General features: G+C 41.2%; 1 protein-coding gene across 6 annotated transcripts in view; it reads left to right on the top strand.

Annotated features, from left to right (window-relative positions):
• Positions 1 to 5081: 5081 nt before the first annotated feature.
• Positions 5082 to 17025, top strand: part of LOC100380420 (ubiquitination factor E4B, UFD2 homolog (S. cerevisiae)) — a 93752-nt gene continuing 81808 nt past the window's right edge. For 4 of the 6 annotated variants that reach the window (XM_014135593.2, XM_014135591.2, XM_014135590.2 and 1 more), the window contains exons 1-3: positions 5082 to 5390; positions 6310 to 6517; positions 9851 to 9980. In XM_014135593.2, coding sequence (XP_013991068.1) covers positions 5370 to 5390; positions 6310 to 6517; positions 9851 to 9980 — 359 coding nt within the window. In that variant the 5' untranslated portion in view covers positions 5082 to 5369. Of the gene's footprint in view, positions 5391 to 6309; positions 6518 to 9850; positions 9981 to 12821; positions 12929 to 17025 lie in introns of those variants that run through there. The other 2 variants (NM_001173704.1, XM_045692216.2) reach the window with 2 other exon arrangements.

Below are 17025 nucleotides of genomic sequence, written 5' to 3'. Positions count from 1 at the left end.
ACAGTAATAGAGTATAGTACAATACAGTAGAGCACACTGGACTACAGTAAAGTGTACTGTATTGTACCCTACTTTACTCGACTCTACTGAATTAAACTACTGTACCATACCGTACTCTACTGAATTAAACTATACTTTACTTTAATGACTTAAAGGCTATGTACTGTACCATTCTGTACTGAAATGTACTTGCTGTACTCTACTGAATAAAACTCTACTGTCCTGTACCATACCATAACGTACTGTACTCTTCTATGTTATACTGTACTAAACTGTGCAGTACTGTACTGTGATGTTCACACCTATGATTCCTTCAAATTTGGATCTGGTCCGCACCCACCAAATGTGTACTTGTTTGAGGGCAGAGCTCATTAGCATAATACCCAGCATGCTTGGCAAGTGTGTATTTTTCAACATTTACATTTTGTTCATTCAGCAGACGCTCTTATCGAGAGTGACTTACAGTCAGTGCATTCAACTAAGTTAGATAAACAACAACATATCAGTCAAATCACAAAAATAATTCTGTATCCGTTACTCAGAATGTTATTGAAGTCGAAGTGGCCTGTTGGTCTCCTCTACATATTGTATTCATTTAAACATAATTGCTGCTGGTTTTAAAGCTTTAGTAAAGTGGTTTTGCTAAATGGGAGCAATAATACATATTTTGTTGTAATTTTACATTTAAGTCATTTAGCAGACGCTCTTATCCAGAGCGACTTACAAATTGGTGCATTCACCTTATGAGCCCTGTTCTGTGAGCTCGTAGTGAGTCGTCGAGCCACGGAGCAGGAGGGGAGGACCGAGCCGGCCTGGAGGATAGGGGACAGAGAAAATCAAAGGATGCAGAAAGGGAGGAGAGGAGGGTTGAGGAGGCAGAATCAAGGGATAGGTTGGAGAAGGTTTGAGCAGAGGGAAGAGATGATAGGATGGAAGAGGAGAGAGTAGCGGGAGAGAGAGAGAGCGAAGGTTGGGACGGCGCAATACCATCCGAGTAGGGGCAGAGTGAGAAGTGTTGGATGAGAGCAAGAGGGAAAAGGATTCAAGGTAGTGGTCGGAGATTGAGGGTAGTTGCAATGAGATTAGTGGAAGAACAGCATCTAGTAAAGATGAGGTCAAGCGTATTGCCTGCCTTGTGAGTAGGGGGGGAAGGTGAGAGGGTGAGGTCAAAAGAGGAGAGGAGTGGAAAGGAGGCAGAGAGGAATGAGTCAAAGGTAGACATGGGGAGGTTAAAGTCACCCAGAACTGTGAGAGGTGAGCCATCCTCAGGAAAGAAACTTATCAAGGCGTCAAGCTCATTGATGAACTCTCCAAGGGAACCTGGAGAGCGATAAATGATAAGGATGTTAAGCTTGAAAGGGCTGGTAACTGTGACAGCATGGAATTCAAATGAGGAGATAGACAGATGGAGAAAGGGAGAATGTCCACTTGGGAGAGATGAGGATTCCAGTGCCACCACCCCGCTGGCTCGATGCTCTAGGGGTATGCAAGAACACGTGGGCAGACGAAAAGAGAGCAGTAGGAGTAGCAGTGTTATCTGTGGTAATCCATGTTTCCGTCAGCGCCAGGAAGTCTAGGGACTGGAGGGTAGCATAGGCTGAGATGAACTCAGCCTTGTTGGCTGCAGACCGGCAGTTCCAGAGGCTGCCGGAGACCTGGAACTCCACGTGGGTCGTGCGCGCTGGGACCACCAGGTTAGAGTGGCAGCGGCCACGCGGTGTGAAGCGTTTGTATGGCCTGTGCAGAGGGGAGAGAACAGGGATAGACAGACACATAGTTGACAAGCTACAGAAGTGTTGTTTCTTGTATTATTGTCTCTTTAGAGAACTGTTTCACTTTGATATCCTTTTTCTTCTGTCCTGATTTTCTCTTTTCTTCTGTTAACTAGATATTCTTATATTTTCAGTTGGCTCTTCTATCCAGTTAATTTATAATATAGCTGTTGAAATTCAGCCATAGAATTAATTACAGAAAAATACATTATTTACCTTTCATTCAGCACCTAAACTGTCAACATCTTTGTCTAAAATATGTATTTTTATAATGCACTTAAAATACTCACTCTTTCGACTGCATTGTGAGCATGAGCTCATGTGTAGCCTATGATCAATAGTGTTGAATAGCAGCAGCCAAAGGTTGGTGTCTATAGCCCTGTTAATATCTGGTTCTAATTTACATCCTTTGTCCTGATCTTATCCACATTCTGATTGTGCCCACATTTTTAGACAGGTGTAGACAGTCAAAATACACATTTGATTGTGATCAGATCATCCTGCTACCTCCGGAGGTCATCAGAATCGCATCGTGTGTAGACGGTGACTTCTGGCAGGGATGGGCAACTCCAGTCCTCGGAGGCTGGGGTGCTGACACACTTTTTACCCATCCCTAGCAAACACAGCTGGTTAAACTAATTGTATTCTGAACTGAAGATCATGATTAGTTGATTATTGGAGTCAGGTGTGTTAGCTGGGACTGAGGCAAAAGTATGACACTAATCAGGCCCCCGTGGACTGGAGTTGCCCATTCCTGAATTATGTCATCAATATGTCTTAAAATAAATAAGTATTATTTTGAAAGAATCGCTGTTTAATATTTTGCATACATGGAGGGACCAGGAAATCTGCTCACAATGCGGACACAGTGGATGGATATGAGACGCATTTTAATACCATGTGTAGACGCATTTCTGAGAATGTGGGCACAATCAGAATATGGACAAGATCAGGACAAATGGGTTTTGGAGTGCCAGGTATAAATGAATCTACCTTACAATAAATAAATATTATTTTGAAAGAATAACTGATGTAATTTGCATACAGGAAGGGACTAGGAAATCTGCTCACAATGCGGACACAGTGGATGGATGAGACACATTTTAATACCGTGTTGTAACGGTTTTGACTTGGTTATAATTTATAGGGGTGCCAGGTAGGTTGTGCCTACCAGAGAAAATATTAGTTTCTCCTTTTAGTTTGATAGGGAATGAGTCCCATCTGGTCCGTCAAGTCTACACCAATACAAAGGACTCATGTAAATGTCAGGATGGAAATACACTTTTCATGAACCCTTAAAACATTGGAAAGAACTTACAAAACAACTGATTCTTTTGCGTGGATGTAGTAACATAAATGATCACACACACACAACAATGAGCTTTAAACAACTCTGGTTCCGCCAGAAATGTCCTGTACCTCGGGCCTAAAAAGAGTCCAGCCCGGTAAACAAGTTCAGGGAACTCAAGTGACCTTAGTCACGCAATGGTTGTCCGTTCATACAGTGTAGCGTAAACCCAGTGTCAATCATACAATGAAAATAACAAATATTTTAGTACACATTTCAATAAATCCTCAACTAACTACATAAATCATCACGGTATACATCACACCCAAACAAATGAAATACCGTATACAAAAAAGGTTGTAGTCAGTCGGTCAGTCAGAGAAGCCAATCCGCCGACAGATCTCCAGCGGAGAAAGGCCACGAAAACCAACGGGGGTGTAGTCCACGGATGCAAAGAGTGGATCCGATCCTGGGTAGATTTTCTATTAGGCTACACAAAGCACACTTTTACAGCAACACAACAAACGGAAGAGAGCCGCTTCAGAACGGAGGGTTTAACACATCCTCATTCACGTTTCCATCACAACTCCACTTTTGCGCAGCTGATGCTGGCTATTTAATTGGGAATTAAAGGGGAAGCGCCCTATTGGAAGGAGAAGCACTAATTAATTGAGAATTAAAGGGAAAGCGCCCTATTGGAAGGAGAAGCACTGAGACGGTTCAGAAACATTCAGGGCCGTCACAGTGTGTAGACGCATTTCTGAGAATGTGGGCCCAATCAGAATGTAGACAAGATCAGGAAAAAAGACCCATGTCAGCACCAGGTATAAACAGGGTTTATGTTTGAGTGTAGACATTTGAGTCGTTTGACATTTGAGTGTATGCATTCTCTGAAAATGTTCTTCCTGCAGGTGATCAGTGCTACCTGTAGCAGACTGGTCTGGGCTATCACTTTTGTCTCAAACCACTGACCATGACCAGGATGGATGAGAATATGGTAGTGAAAGTGGACTGCCAGGACTGGTTGTTGTATTAGCAGCAGTCATTTATTTAGTTTATTTGGACAGGGACAATATTCAACAAAAACATACATTTTTGAAGTGAAAAGTGATGAGTTGCACCAGTTAGCTAACAGCTCATTCACATCTGCAGTCATCTTAGATTTGGCAATACAAGGCCTGCGTTAATTACCAGTAATTATATAGTATATTAGTTTGTAGATCATGAGGGGCACGCACAGTTTGTAGAGCATGAGGGGCACGCATAGCCTGTATCCCTACCTGCCTCTATCCCACTTTATTTGAATCCCAAAACAGGGCAGGATGTCAAGATTAGAGGAAGATTACTTTATTTTCCAATGTAACACAAATGGAAACTTGTGTTGTGCTTTGTCCCATCCCCTCCGGAAAAAAATGCATAGGCCTTACACAGAGGTTGAAGCAAAGGCACACATGGAGAAATTTTAGAGGTGAACTGAAGCTCCTTAGGGATTCGAACCGGCGACCTGAATTGCTGACCCGCCTCTCTAACCTCTAGGCTACCAGTCGCCCAAATACAATTTGCAAAATATAATTCAACCCCCATAATTACACAGTTTTCACAATTCAGTGTGACAGTGATTATTCAGTGTGACCAAAGATTATTTATTATATTGACAAGATAGTCGAGTAACCACTCTAACAATAAAAAACATGTCCTCAAAGATAGAAGGCAAGCGGGAGGAGGCGAGATCAGGTGGGACCGTTCTTGCCAATGAGCGGGGAGATTCTCACAGTGAAGAACAGGCACAACTCCGATACGAAATCGTTTTTTTATGTTGCCGAAATGCCACGTGCGTTCACTTATATCAGTGCATTCATAACAACCTAAACATTATGAAACTTCTATTCGATCAAATAAGCCTCACGTAGAAAATGTGAAGTAAACAAATGTGTTGATCAAATTTGACACTCATTGATTCCTCACTTCGTGGTCTTATTTTAGTGGACTTCTTTTGGGCGGAGTACACCCTCTTGCTTTGCCTCTTCCTCTGTGTTGAGTCCCCAGTCATGTGACACCTGATAAAAATGGCCACCTTCGTGTTTTGATTAATAATACTTTTATGTTTGTTTCATTCTTCGTAGAATTTGAATAGATAACACACATTTTGTAGGAAACTCTTTCCCCCCCTTTAACTTTATGACAATCAATACAAACTGCTTTTTGTTATACGAGTTAGACTATGCACATTTGTGTATCTTAAACAGAAAGCTAGCTAGTTTGCTGGCACAATAGGTAAGCTAAAGCTAGCTGAAAGTAAAGGAAAAACGATGGAGTTGAGTGCCGACGAGGTAAGGTAACGTCTAAATGTTGGTAAAACTACAATTAGTTTGATACAATATGTGTCAACTAAAGTTACTGCTTGTGGTCGTGATTATCTGTGCAAGTCCATGTCGTTATCTTTTCAAAGCCTAACGTTAGCTAACTAGCTGATATTAGCTTGGCTAACTAGCTGAGTTTGTAACGTTACGCATTAAGGAGCCGCAGATGTAATTGTTAGCTAACGACACGCATCTTCGTATGACACGAGACTTTTCGATAATAATAAGGGTTTGGATACCTTGACGTCTATTAATGGGACATACCATCGTAATACTGGATATTTAGCTAGTTAGCCCACCTAATCTAGCTAGCTAATATATTAACTAACAGTAACAAACACAGAAGGCCACCATGTGCAACCCAATCAAGCCAGTTCAGCTGCGTGCCGATTAGGTATCTAACTAGTTCTGTAACTAACTAGATGCCATTTTATTCTTCCAACAGTTGTTGTAGACCAACGATACCAAAATAAATGTTATCGTCAATATCAGTGGTGGCTAGATTTATATGACCGTTTTACCTGCTAGCCGGTGTCATAGCCAGTTAGCTGCTCGCTAGCCAACGTTCTTGTTTGCTGTAATGGTAACGTTAGTTAAGATAAGTTAGCATAAACCGTATTCATTTCAATCTAGCTGGCTAGCTAGTTATGTACGATCTAAAAACGTCAATATTACAATTCCCTATCTAGCTAGCTATTCGTTAGTATTAATACTGTAACGTTACCCATGATTTTAATCCACATGTTTTATGTATACTAAATATCTATATGGGATTTTTTTTGAAACCATAATGATTAAATCAGTGTGCGTGTAGCTCATATCTGGTCTGTTATACCGGTAGATAGTTAACGATTATTCAGTCTAACTAACTTTCTTCTGTTCATTGCAGATCCGCAGGAGGAGACTGGCCAGACTGGCAGGAGGACAAACATCCCAGCCCAGCACTCCCCTGACATCCCCACAGAGAGAGACCCCCCCTGGGCCCCTTCCTGAGACCTCAGGGGCCACACCCCAGCCCTTTCCACCAGCTGCCTCACACACACTGGGACTCAATGTCCAGAGTGTCACCCCCGCCACCTCTCCTATGGGCGCCTCTGGTATGAGCACATCTTAGACAGAGTATGTTTAACGGGATAGTGTGAGATTTGGGCAATTATGCCTTTTTTCTACTTACCCAGAGTCCAATGTTTTTTTTTAAATTATTGAACTTTTATTTAGAAGAGGGGTCACCATTGAGACCAGGGTCTCATTCTCAAGGGAGCTCTGTGAACACACAATTCAACATCAATGCAATAAATACAAAATATGACTCAACAACTATTACATCCCTCAAAATGTATCTAAACTGTCCAATGGAGACCAGCAAGTTCAGCTTTAAGGTGGCCTGAAGGCTATTCCACGAGCTGGTGGCATGAAAACTAAAAGCATTTCCCCCCCAGCTCAGTGGAGATCCGTGGTACCGCTAGAACCAGCCAGTCCAGAGAGCGGGTCTGAAAAGAACTGCATTATATACCAAAAAGTATCCAATGCTGGGCCATTCTGTTAGTCAGAGACTCCAAGCCAATAGAACTAGATAAAATGCAGTGATGTGTATGAAAATTGTCCCCAGTGATAAAACGCAATGCTGAGTAATAGATTGAGTCTTAAACGGAGGCTGCCGCATGCATGTAGATTATATCACCATAATGAAGTGCTGGGGGAGGTGTTGCTTGAACAATCTTCCTTCTACTTTTCAAAGTGAGGCTGGTTTCATTTATTGAAATAGGATTTATCTTAATTCTGCCCCCCCCCCCCTGTTTTTCAGTGTGTTTTAGAAGAGCTTATCGTAAATCAGAATACCCAAGTATTAATAATGGGGATATTGCTCAATTTGGTCACCTTTTAATGTGCAAATGCGTATGTCCTCGGGATTGAATTGAGTCTATGTTAAAGGTAATGAATGGCATGCTGTACTGAGGAGGCACAGGAGTAAATAACTATCAGCCGCGTAGAGATGAATGTTACAGGTTTTAACAGAGACCAATATTATTTATATAAATAGTGAAGAGAACAGGGCCCAAAATCGACCCCAGCGGCACACCTTTCATAATATTGAGGAAACTGTCCGTTAGTTCTTGAACCAATTGCAAGATGCCTGATCTAGGCCCATTTCAGATAAGTAAGGCCAACTGTATCAAACTCCTTCAACAGGTCAATAAATAAGGCAGCACAATGTTCTTTATGGTCTAAACAATATAGCACATCCAAGACAAGTGTAGCCGCTGAAGCGGTAAGAATTGTATGAGTTATAGTTCTAAGCTGAGAGTTGGCCAGGCACTCAAACATTTTGGCATGGCAAGATTGCTTGTAAATTGGACAGTAGTTATTCAAGTCGGAAGGATCGCCGCCTTTGTGTAGAGGGAGGACTTGTGCCGTTTTCCAGATCTTAGGGATAACCCCAGAAACACTTGTCATGCACCCATGGATACCATTTGTTTGTCTCTGCGTTTAGCTTGAAGGAAGTTGGACGTCGTTTCATGAGCCATTGCTAACTATCTAGTTGTTCCCACACAAGTTCCTTCAAACTGCACTCAGAGACATAAAGATGTTATCCATGAGTTCATCTGACTCTGGGAAGTAGAAAAAGGGCCTCATTACCAGGACAGCGCTATCCCTTTTAAAGACGTCTACAATTGATCAAAACATTCAGCAAAGCTTCAGTCTTTTGGCTGAATTTCTATAGTGCATTATTTAGCTAGCTTTCACACAATCTCCTACATTGGAAGCCAAACAAGTTTTGTCAGACTGCTATTTCTTGGTATAAAGGCATTGGTGTATGCTAAATAGTGAATGAAATGGACAGCACACATGAGGCTAAACTTCAATAAAATTCCTTTATTTGCCCTATATGGATGTTTCAGCTTTCTACATGCAGATAATGCCTGTGTTTTTGTTGTCAGCCATAATTAGGAAAATAGGTCAAGTTCACAGATGTCACTGGCTAGTAAAAATCACCACTTAGGACAAAATACTTCACTTCTTCTTAGCCGTGTTGTATTGAGTGAACATGCTTATATACAAATGTGTACTTTCCACTAGTGTTATACTGGTACCACAGTAAAATCACGGTACCAAAACAACATGATACTTTTAATACCAACATTTTAGAACACCGTTGTACCGTTTCATATGATACTATCCATTTTGTTTTCTTTTTTTTCTGCCCTACAAAACTGCCCTAGTCAGTTTTGTTCATAAATTCAGTTGAATTGAAGCAACAGCCACGAGTCTCTTGAATGTGCCGGTCCAATAATATCCACTTCAATTTCATGCGCATATCACATGTGGCAGCTGTAATCAACCAGCTGCATCCACTACCCAGCTTCACTCACCTGCTTCTCTCCGTCTGCTCTTCCTGCGCATATATTTCTTCATCAGTTTTTATAATACAATTTAGCCATACTGGCGGGCAGGTATGCAGACCCTGATGAGCCTTCTATTGTTAGATTTGTACATTTGTTACATTGGAGCAGAGCAAGCGAAGTTGATACATTGTATAATTTCATCGCCTGTTATAACCAGTCTGAGTAGACTTTGTAACTAGGGAAATGGAGCAAAGGCATGCTTGCAGCTTTACAGCAAAAACAGCTTGTCTCTAGCTTAAACATAAAAAAAATTACTCATTACTGGAGAGCTTTTTTCTTTCTATTGTTATTTGTACCCATTTTATATAATTTCACAAAACAAGTCGTTGACCTTTAAAAAAAAAAATAATAATCCCGGTTTGATAACAAACGTTGTTCAGTCATGTTACCTAACTAGCTAACAACCTGTTAACTTGACCGTAGGCTAGGCTTGGGCAGTATCCAGATTGTCATACCATTCCAGCGACTGGGAGACTAGTCAGGATCGAGGGAAAGATGAACAGCGCAAAGTACAGCGATATCCTTGATCATAAACCTGCTCCAGAGCTCTCAGGACCTCCGACTGGGGCAAAAGTTCACCTTTCAACAGGACAGTGACCCTAAGCACACAGCCAAGACAACACTGGAGTGGCTTCAGGACAAGTCTCTGAATGTCCTTGAGTGGCCCAGCCAGACCCCTGACTTGAACCCGATCGAACACCTCTGGAGAGACCTGAAAATAGCTGTGAAGCGACACTCCCCATCCAACCTGACAGAGCTTGAGAGGATCTGCAGAGAAGAATGGGAGAAACTCCCCAAATACAGGTGTGCTAAGGTTGTAGGGTCACACCCAAGAAGACTCGAGGCTGTAATCCCTGTCAAAGGTGCTTCAACAAAGGACTGAGTGAAGGGTCTGAATGCACTGTGGTGTGCTACTTTTGACCACGGCCTATATTATACAGGGAATTGGGTGCCATTTGAAAAAAATGAAAAATAATGTTCTCATTCTGTTGCCCTTGCTTATTTGTTTTTTTCTTCCTGTCTCAGGTGTGGCGTACTGCAGTCAGAGCAGCGAGGGTGTGAGCTCCCTCTCCAGCTCTCCCTCCAACAGCCTGGAGACCCAGAGTCTGTCCAGATCTCAGAGCATGGACATCGACACTGCCTCCTGTGAAAAGAGGTGAGCAACTCGGATCGGTCTTTTCAAAACCGACCCTTATCCCCTTTACTGCCATGCCGTTCTGTTCTGAGTGGATTAGGTAGGATGTGGAAGCAATATAGAGACTCAAAAAGATATCATGCTATTGCCAATCATACAGAAAGTGTGAGGGATCAACATCCACCTCTAATGTTTGAAATGTTTTTTTTTTAGTCACACTGCATACTTCATGGCTTTGATACCAATGAATTGTACAAACGTTGTTGAATTCTCAATAATCACATTTTCTATGGATATACAAAAAACATGCACCTACACTGGCACCGCATCTTCGGGATAATGCGCGCAAGAAGCCGGGTGAGAGGGATTACAGCTGGTAAGGGCAGACGGGAAAATACTGACAATAGAATGTAACAGACCTAAAATACATCAAAAACACAATCTCTCACGTGAATACAGAGTTCTAACTGAATTATGTGATGTCACAAATACGTCCAGAAATGCCCCAGAGATTGACACTGTGCTTGTTTGTTATTCAAGATCATTGATTAACAGTGGATGAATTTGAACTGCTTTTTCCATCAGAAAATGCAGACATTTGATGTGTCACTGAAACGTGGGCCCACGAAAATATCCCAGATGAATCTCTTTTCATACAAGACTGTCAGCTGTCTGTCCTAAATGACTCCCCAGCTCAGTTTCAACTCTGGTAGTGGGAGTACTCTGCAATCCACCATGGGCAAGTAAGAAAACACTATAGCAGAACACTGGATTATCTCATCAACACTGTTGATGTGATCAGGATGTCCTATCCCCAAATGGGTCTCATCCTGTGTGGAGACTTTAATCAGCGAGGTGCAGAGGAAAAAAGGACATCTGGTAACCCAGAACAGAAAGGAGGCCTTTGCATGATGTATTTCCAGTACTGACTGGTCTGCCATATGAGGTGTGGAGAGCATCGATGCAAAGGTGGAGACGTTCGACTCCTGCATTCAGACTGCACTTGACGTATGCATGCCAATAACAAAACAACAACCTTAGACGAGCCCAGGATGACTGAATTTATTCATTCAGTCATCCTGGGCTGCCATCAGGAAAAGACAAGCTTTTCAAAAGCTAAAAAGGGGTTTTAAGATCTCCATTAAATATAGTTAAAATGCCAATGTCAGAGGATCTGAGGGACAAACTGGGTACATAACTCAAAAGCATGTCTGACATGTTTTGTAGTGAATCTTATGTTGATAATGTAAAACATATTACTGGTCTGTGGTGTGTAATGAGGAACAACCAGATGCTGCGCTTGACACATTTTATGAAATTGATTAACCATGCACCCATTAAGAAAATGACTGTTAAAACCCCTTGGATTAATGAGGAATTTAACAATTGTATGGTTGAGAGGAATGAAGCAAAATATATGGCAAATAAGTCTGGCAGCACAACCCATTGGCAAACGTATTGCAAATTGAGAAATCATGTGTCTAAAATAAATATAAATGACTATACTATGAAACAAAAATAAATCCTTTAAAGAATGATAGCAACAAGCTTTGGAGCGAGCACCTTTTTAAATGGCATTTTGGGGAAAAAACACAAACTTTGCTCCATTCATTGAATCAGATTGCTCATTCATCACACAACCCACGGATATTGCCAACTACTTTAATTATATATTTTCTTCATTAGCAAACTTAGGAATGACATGCCAGGAACACATGCTGACACTACACATCCAAGTAGAGGACAAGCCTACTCATTCCAGGGCTTTTCTTTATTTTTACTATGTTCTACATTGTAGAATAATAGTGAAGACATCAACTATGAAATAACACATATATGGAATCATGTAGTAACCAAAAAAGTGTTCATCAAATCAAAATATATTTGAGATTCTTCAACGTAGTCACCCTTTGCCTTGATAACAGCTTTGCGCACTCTTGGCATTCTCTCAACCAGCTTCATGAGGAATGCATTTCAATTAACAGGTGTGCCTTGTTAAAAGTACATTTTGTGCAACTTCTTTCCTTAATGCATTTGTGTCAAGGTAGCGGTTGTATGCAGAAGATAGCCCTATTTGGTAAAATACCAAGAACAGCTCAAATAAGCTACGAGAAACGATAGTCCATTACTTTAAGACATGAAGGTCAGTCAATACGGAACATATCAACAACTTTGAAAGTTTCTTCAAGTGCAGTCGCAAAAACCATCAAGCGCTATGATGAAACTGGCTCTCATGAGGACCGCCACAGGAAAGGAAGACCCAGAGTTACCTCTGCTGCAGAGGATAAGTTCATTAGTTACCAGCCTCAGAAATTCCAGCCCAAATAAATGCTTCACAGTAACAGACACATCTCTACATCAACTGTTCAGAGGAGGCTGGTGAATCAGGCCTTCATGGTCAAATTGCTGCAAAGAAACCACTACTAAAGGACACCAATAATAAGAGACTTGCTTGGGCTAAGAAAGAGGAGCACTGCACATTAAACCGATAGAAATCTGTAATTTGGTCTGAGTCCAAATTTGAGATTTTTGATTCTAACCGCCATGTCTTTGAGATGCAGAGTAGGTGAACGGATGATCTCTGCATGTGTGGTTCCCATCATGGAGGAGGTGTGATGGTGTGGGGGAGCTTTGCTGGTGACACTGTCTGATTTTAGAATTCAAGGCACACTTAACCAGCATGGCTACCACAGCATTCCGCAGCGATACGCCATTCCATCTGGTTTGCACTTAGTCCCACTATCGTTTTGTTTTTAAACAGGACAATGACCCAACACACCTCCAGCCTGTGTAAGGGCTATTTGACCAAGAAGGAGAGTGATGGAGTGCTGCATCAGATGACCTGGCCTCCACAATCACTCAACCTCAACCCAATTGAGATGAGATGGACCGTAGATTGAAGGAAAAGCAGCCAACAAGTGCTCAGCATATGTGGGAACTCCTTCAAGACTTTTGGAAAAGCATTCCAGGTGAAGCTGCTTGAGAGAATGCCAAGAGTGTGCAAAGCTGCAATGGCGAAGGGTGGCTGCTTTGAAGAATATAAAATATATATTTTGATGTAACACTTTTTTGTTGTTGTTGCTTAATACATGATTTCGTATGTGTTATTTCATAGTTGTGATGTCTTCACTATTATTCTACAATGTAGGATATAAAGAGTAGGTGTGTCAATTTGACTGGTACTGTTAATCTGACCAAATTAGGAAAGACGAGCATTGTACTTTTGAATTCTGTAAAGTGAGTGTGGAAGAGGTGAAACTATTATTGTCTATCAACAATGACAAGCCACTGGGGTCTGACAATCTGGATGGAAAATTACTGAGGATAATGGTGAACGGTATTGCCGCTCCTATTTGCCATATCTTCAATTTAAGCCTACTAGAGAGCGTGTGCCCTCAGGCCTGGAGGGAAGCTAAAGTCTTTCCGCTACCCAAGAATAGTAAAGCCCCCTCTACTGGCTCAAATAGCCGACCAATCAGCCTGTTACCACCCTTAGTAAACTTCCGGAAGAAATAGTTTCACCAGATACGATACTATTTTTGGAGTAAACAAATTGACAAGACTTTCAGCACGTTTGTAGAGGACATTCAGCAAGCACAGCACTTACACAAATGACTGCTTGGCTGAGAGAAATGTTTAACATTGGGGGGGCTGTTTTGTTAGACTTTGTTTTATATGTAATGTAAGTTACTTAATGTGTTTGCATCCCAGGAAGAGTAGCTGCTAATCGCGATCCCTAATAAGTACACATCTATTGGGGTGTACAATCGTGGATTGCTTTAAAAACAAAATATAAAAAAAAACTCACAGGCAGCCAGTGCAGAGACTTTAAAAACGGTGTAATGTGTGCGGTCGGGTCAAAGTTATTATCCGTGTTGCAGCATTCTGTATGTTTTGCAGTTGACCAATGGCTTTCTTCAGTAGACCAGACAGAAGAGCATTACAGTAGTCAAGTCTGCTTGTAATAAAAGCATGGATGAGTCTTTCAGCCTAAGATAGAAACGGCCGCACTTTGGCAATGTTCCTCAGGTGTTAAAAGGCTATTTTGTTCACATTCCTGTGTGACGATTCTTTCTCTGTCCTTTGGCTCCAATAATAAGTACCTTGGTCTTGTCTTGATTTAGCTGGAGGAAGTTGTGTGCCATTCAAGTATTTAAATCATTAATAGTCTTATTTGTGGAGCTAAAATCCTCTGACACAAATGCAAAGTTGTGTATAATTTGCGTAACAGTGAAACTCAATGCCGTGCTTTCTGCTAATGCTGCCAATGAACCGTACCGAACCATGTGGAACGCCATGTGATATGTATTTTCTGAGTTATGTACACCAAGGGTGGAAAAACTCTTGACCGGTTAAATAGGTCCTAAACCAATTTAGAACTGGACTGGAGAAGTCAACCCACCTCTCCAGTCTGTCCAGAAGGACATCATGGTCAACAGTGTTGAATGCAGCACTTAACTCCAAGAGTACAAGGACAGACAGCTGTTTGGCATCTGTTGGCTCTAAGGTCATTTACAACTTTAACGAAGGCTCTCTGTGCTGTGGTGGGCACAAAAAACAGATTTGGATATTTAAAAAAAATAATACATTTGGCTGTTTGAAAAATTATGGGGAAATTGGTTATCTTAAGAATGGAAGGTTGGAGATTGGCCGACACTTGCTAAGAGCTGAATAATCAATTTACTTTTTTTCAGAAGGGGTTTCACCATAGCAGTTTAGTGCAGTGGGGAAAGTGCCTGTGAGCAGGGAGTGATTAACAATAGCTTGTAATTCTTCAGATATGCAATTTAAAGCTGTTCTGAAGGTGGTGGTGATAGGGTAGAAGGCTTAAGTTGTGATATCACTTTCCTGAGCATGTTTCAAACAGGGAAAGTAACTCCATAGTGTCTTTGCGTGGTAGGCTAGGTCACATGACATCAAACTTCTCATCAGGTCTTGTTTGACTGGTACCCAGCCTAATGTTTTATCTTATCTCTGAAATATGCAGCAAACTCATCACATTTAGATGTGGAGTAAAGTTCACATAGGTTTGTGGGGGTAGGATTTCAGGCCATCTATGGTTGAATAGTGCTCTCAAATGATTCAGATTTATTAATGATCAAGTTAGAAAAATGTGCCCATCTGGCATTTCTAATTGCCTTATATATGCCAAGTTGCCTTGCTCAGAATATCGTAATGGACCTGCAACTTTGACGTTCTGCCTTTCTGCAATTCTTTTTTAGTTGATTTTGTTTCCTCACTAATTTGATTTGATCATAGTTCTCAAGGACAATGGGCAATAGTTCTGAGAAATCAGTTAAGTGAGGCAGTGCTTTGGTGTCCTATACAGGGCTCACTGTTTGGATGTGTCCTTTATCAACCTTACTGGAGCTATAGCGTCAATGGTTGCCCTTAATTTGTTATTGAAGTTATCAACTAAATCATCACGAGGAAGGCAGAACAGGTGATGGTGTATTATTCATACACCAAAAAAATTTAAAACAAAAAAAAATCTTTAGGTACTTCAGAGGTAAGGTAGCGTTTCTATATCATTTGTTCAGTATTACCTTGGGCTATGGGCAACAATGTAGTAAATACAGCGTGGTGATCAGATAAACTAACATCAACAATACAGGATATGTCAATAGAAAGTTCCTTGGTAATAACCAGGTCCAGAGTATGGCTGAAGTTAGGGTTGGGCCCAGTAACATGTTGGATAAAGTCCATAGAGCTCAAAAGATTCATAAACTCAATGGCCTTGGAGTCAATCTCTTTGTCAACATGAATATTAAAATTGCCCAACAGAATTATTTTATCCTAGTTCTCAAGGACAATAGTTCAGAGAAATGTGGTGGAATATTATATTCAAGTGAAGAGAGACTTTGTCATTTCTTCAAACAATCATCTTTATCTTATATCGATTAATTATTGCAATAATGAAACCGTCAACCCAACAGTCAAGACTGTTGGGCCGAGAGCCTAACTGATTATGAAAAAAACAGATGTTGTATAGGACCTAAAAATGCTTAGTCAGACTTAGTTCCAACTCTCTTAAGCCACCTTGGTTATCTACACAGGATGGTGTTTTACCCCCAACCCGGCTTAGTTTCCCAGATGCCAGGAAGATGAGACAATGAGGCATTGTTCTAAACTCTTCCAGGCTATCTCTCTCTCGGGTCACACAAACCACATCTTGTCAATGGATGCCAACTTTAGGTTTTTATCACCAAGCCATTGTCAGCTCAAGCTGTCTCTAGAAAAAAAAAACATTTCCCTTGACCATACGCCCAGACTATCTGCAGGGAGCTAGAGTGGAAACCATCATCTCTTTAACAGTTGCCAGCCCATGCTTCAAAAGACTGCTCTCAAAGAAAAAGACTCCTCTCAGAAAGGGAGAGAATGGGTCCTAAGAACCTTTCTCTATTTCATAAAACAACCATTTGGTGCATAAATATAACAATCTTCTAATCCTGCAACCACAAATCAGTTGTGTGGCATTGCTTTGATGGCCTATACAGGGATGGAGCCAGCACTGGTGGCTGACATGTAAACAGTATGGCATGATGGTCAAAGACCCAAAGGAGATGGTCTTATAGCGGAGTATATTAGTAAAAAATAAAGGCTTTTCCTTTTTTCTGATACAGAAGAGTGAAAAGCTGTAATCTGATGGGGAGGCTTCAATAAGAGTGGCATTACAGTCTGACAGCCATGTTTCAGTGAGAAACATGCGATCAACTTTGCACTCAGTAATGAGGTCATTCACAAGAATGGATTTATTAGTGATTGCTCTAACATTTAAAAGTGCCGTATTCAATGAGGTGTGGGCCAAATTCTTAACAACCCAGTTATTAATGTTACAACCAGTCTCTTATCTATCAGAATGGTAGGATGTTGTATAAACTCACTAGAAGGCGGAGTTAGAGGAACATAAATTAGTTTACTCACAATAACCATAGTGCCATTTCTACAGGAGTTGATATGCTTTCCTCTGTTGCTTATTTTGACAGAGAGGACTGGAGCACTACCAGACCCTGTCCTTCAGTCTCTAAAACAGTTTGATGTTGCTGGGAAAATGTTCCGAACCCTT

The sequence above is a fragment of the Salmo salar genome, chromosome 13, assembly GCF_965601325.2.
Source record: "Salmo salar chromosome 13, fSalSal1, whole genome shotgun sequence".
In the NCBI taxonomy this organism is placed as follows: Eukaryota; Metazoa; Chordata; class Actinopteri; order Salmoniformes; family Salmonidae; genus Salmo; species Salmo salar.
Note: the sequence above shows the minus strand (reverse complement) of the source record. Positions and strands in the feature narration are given on the sequence as shown.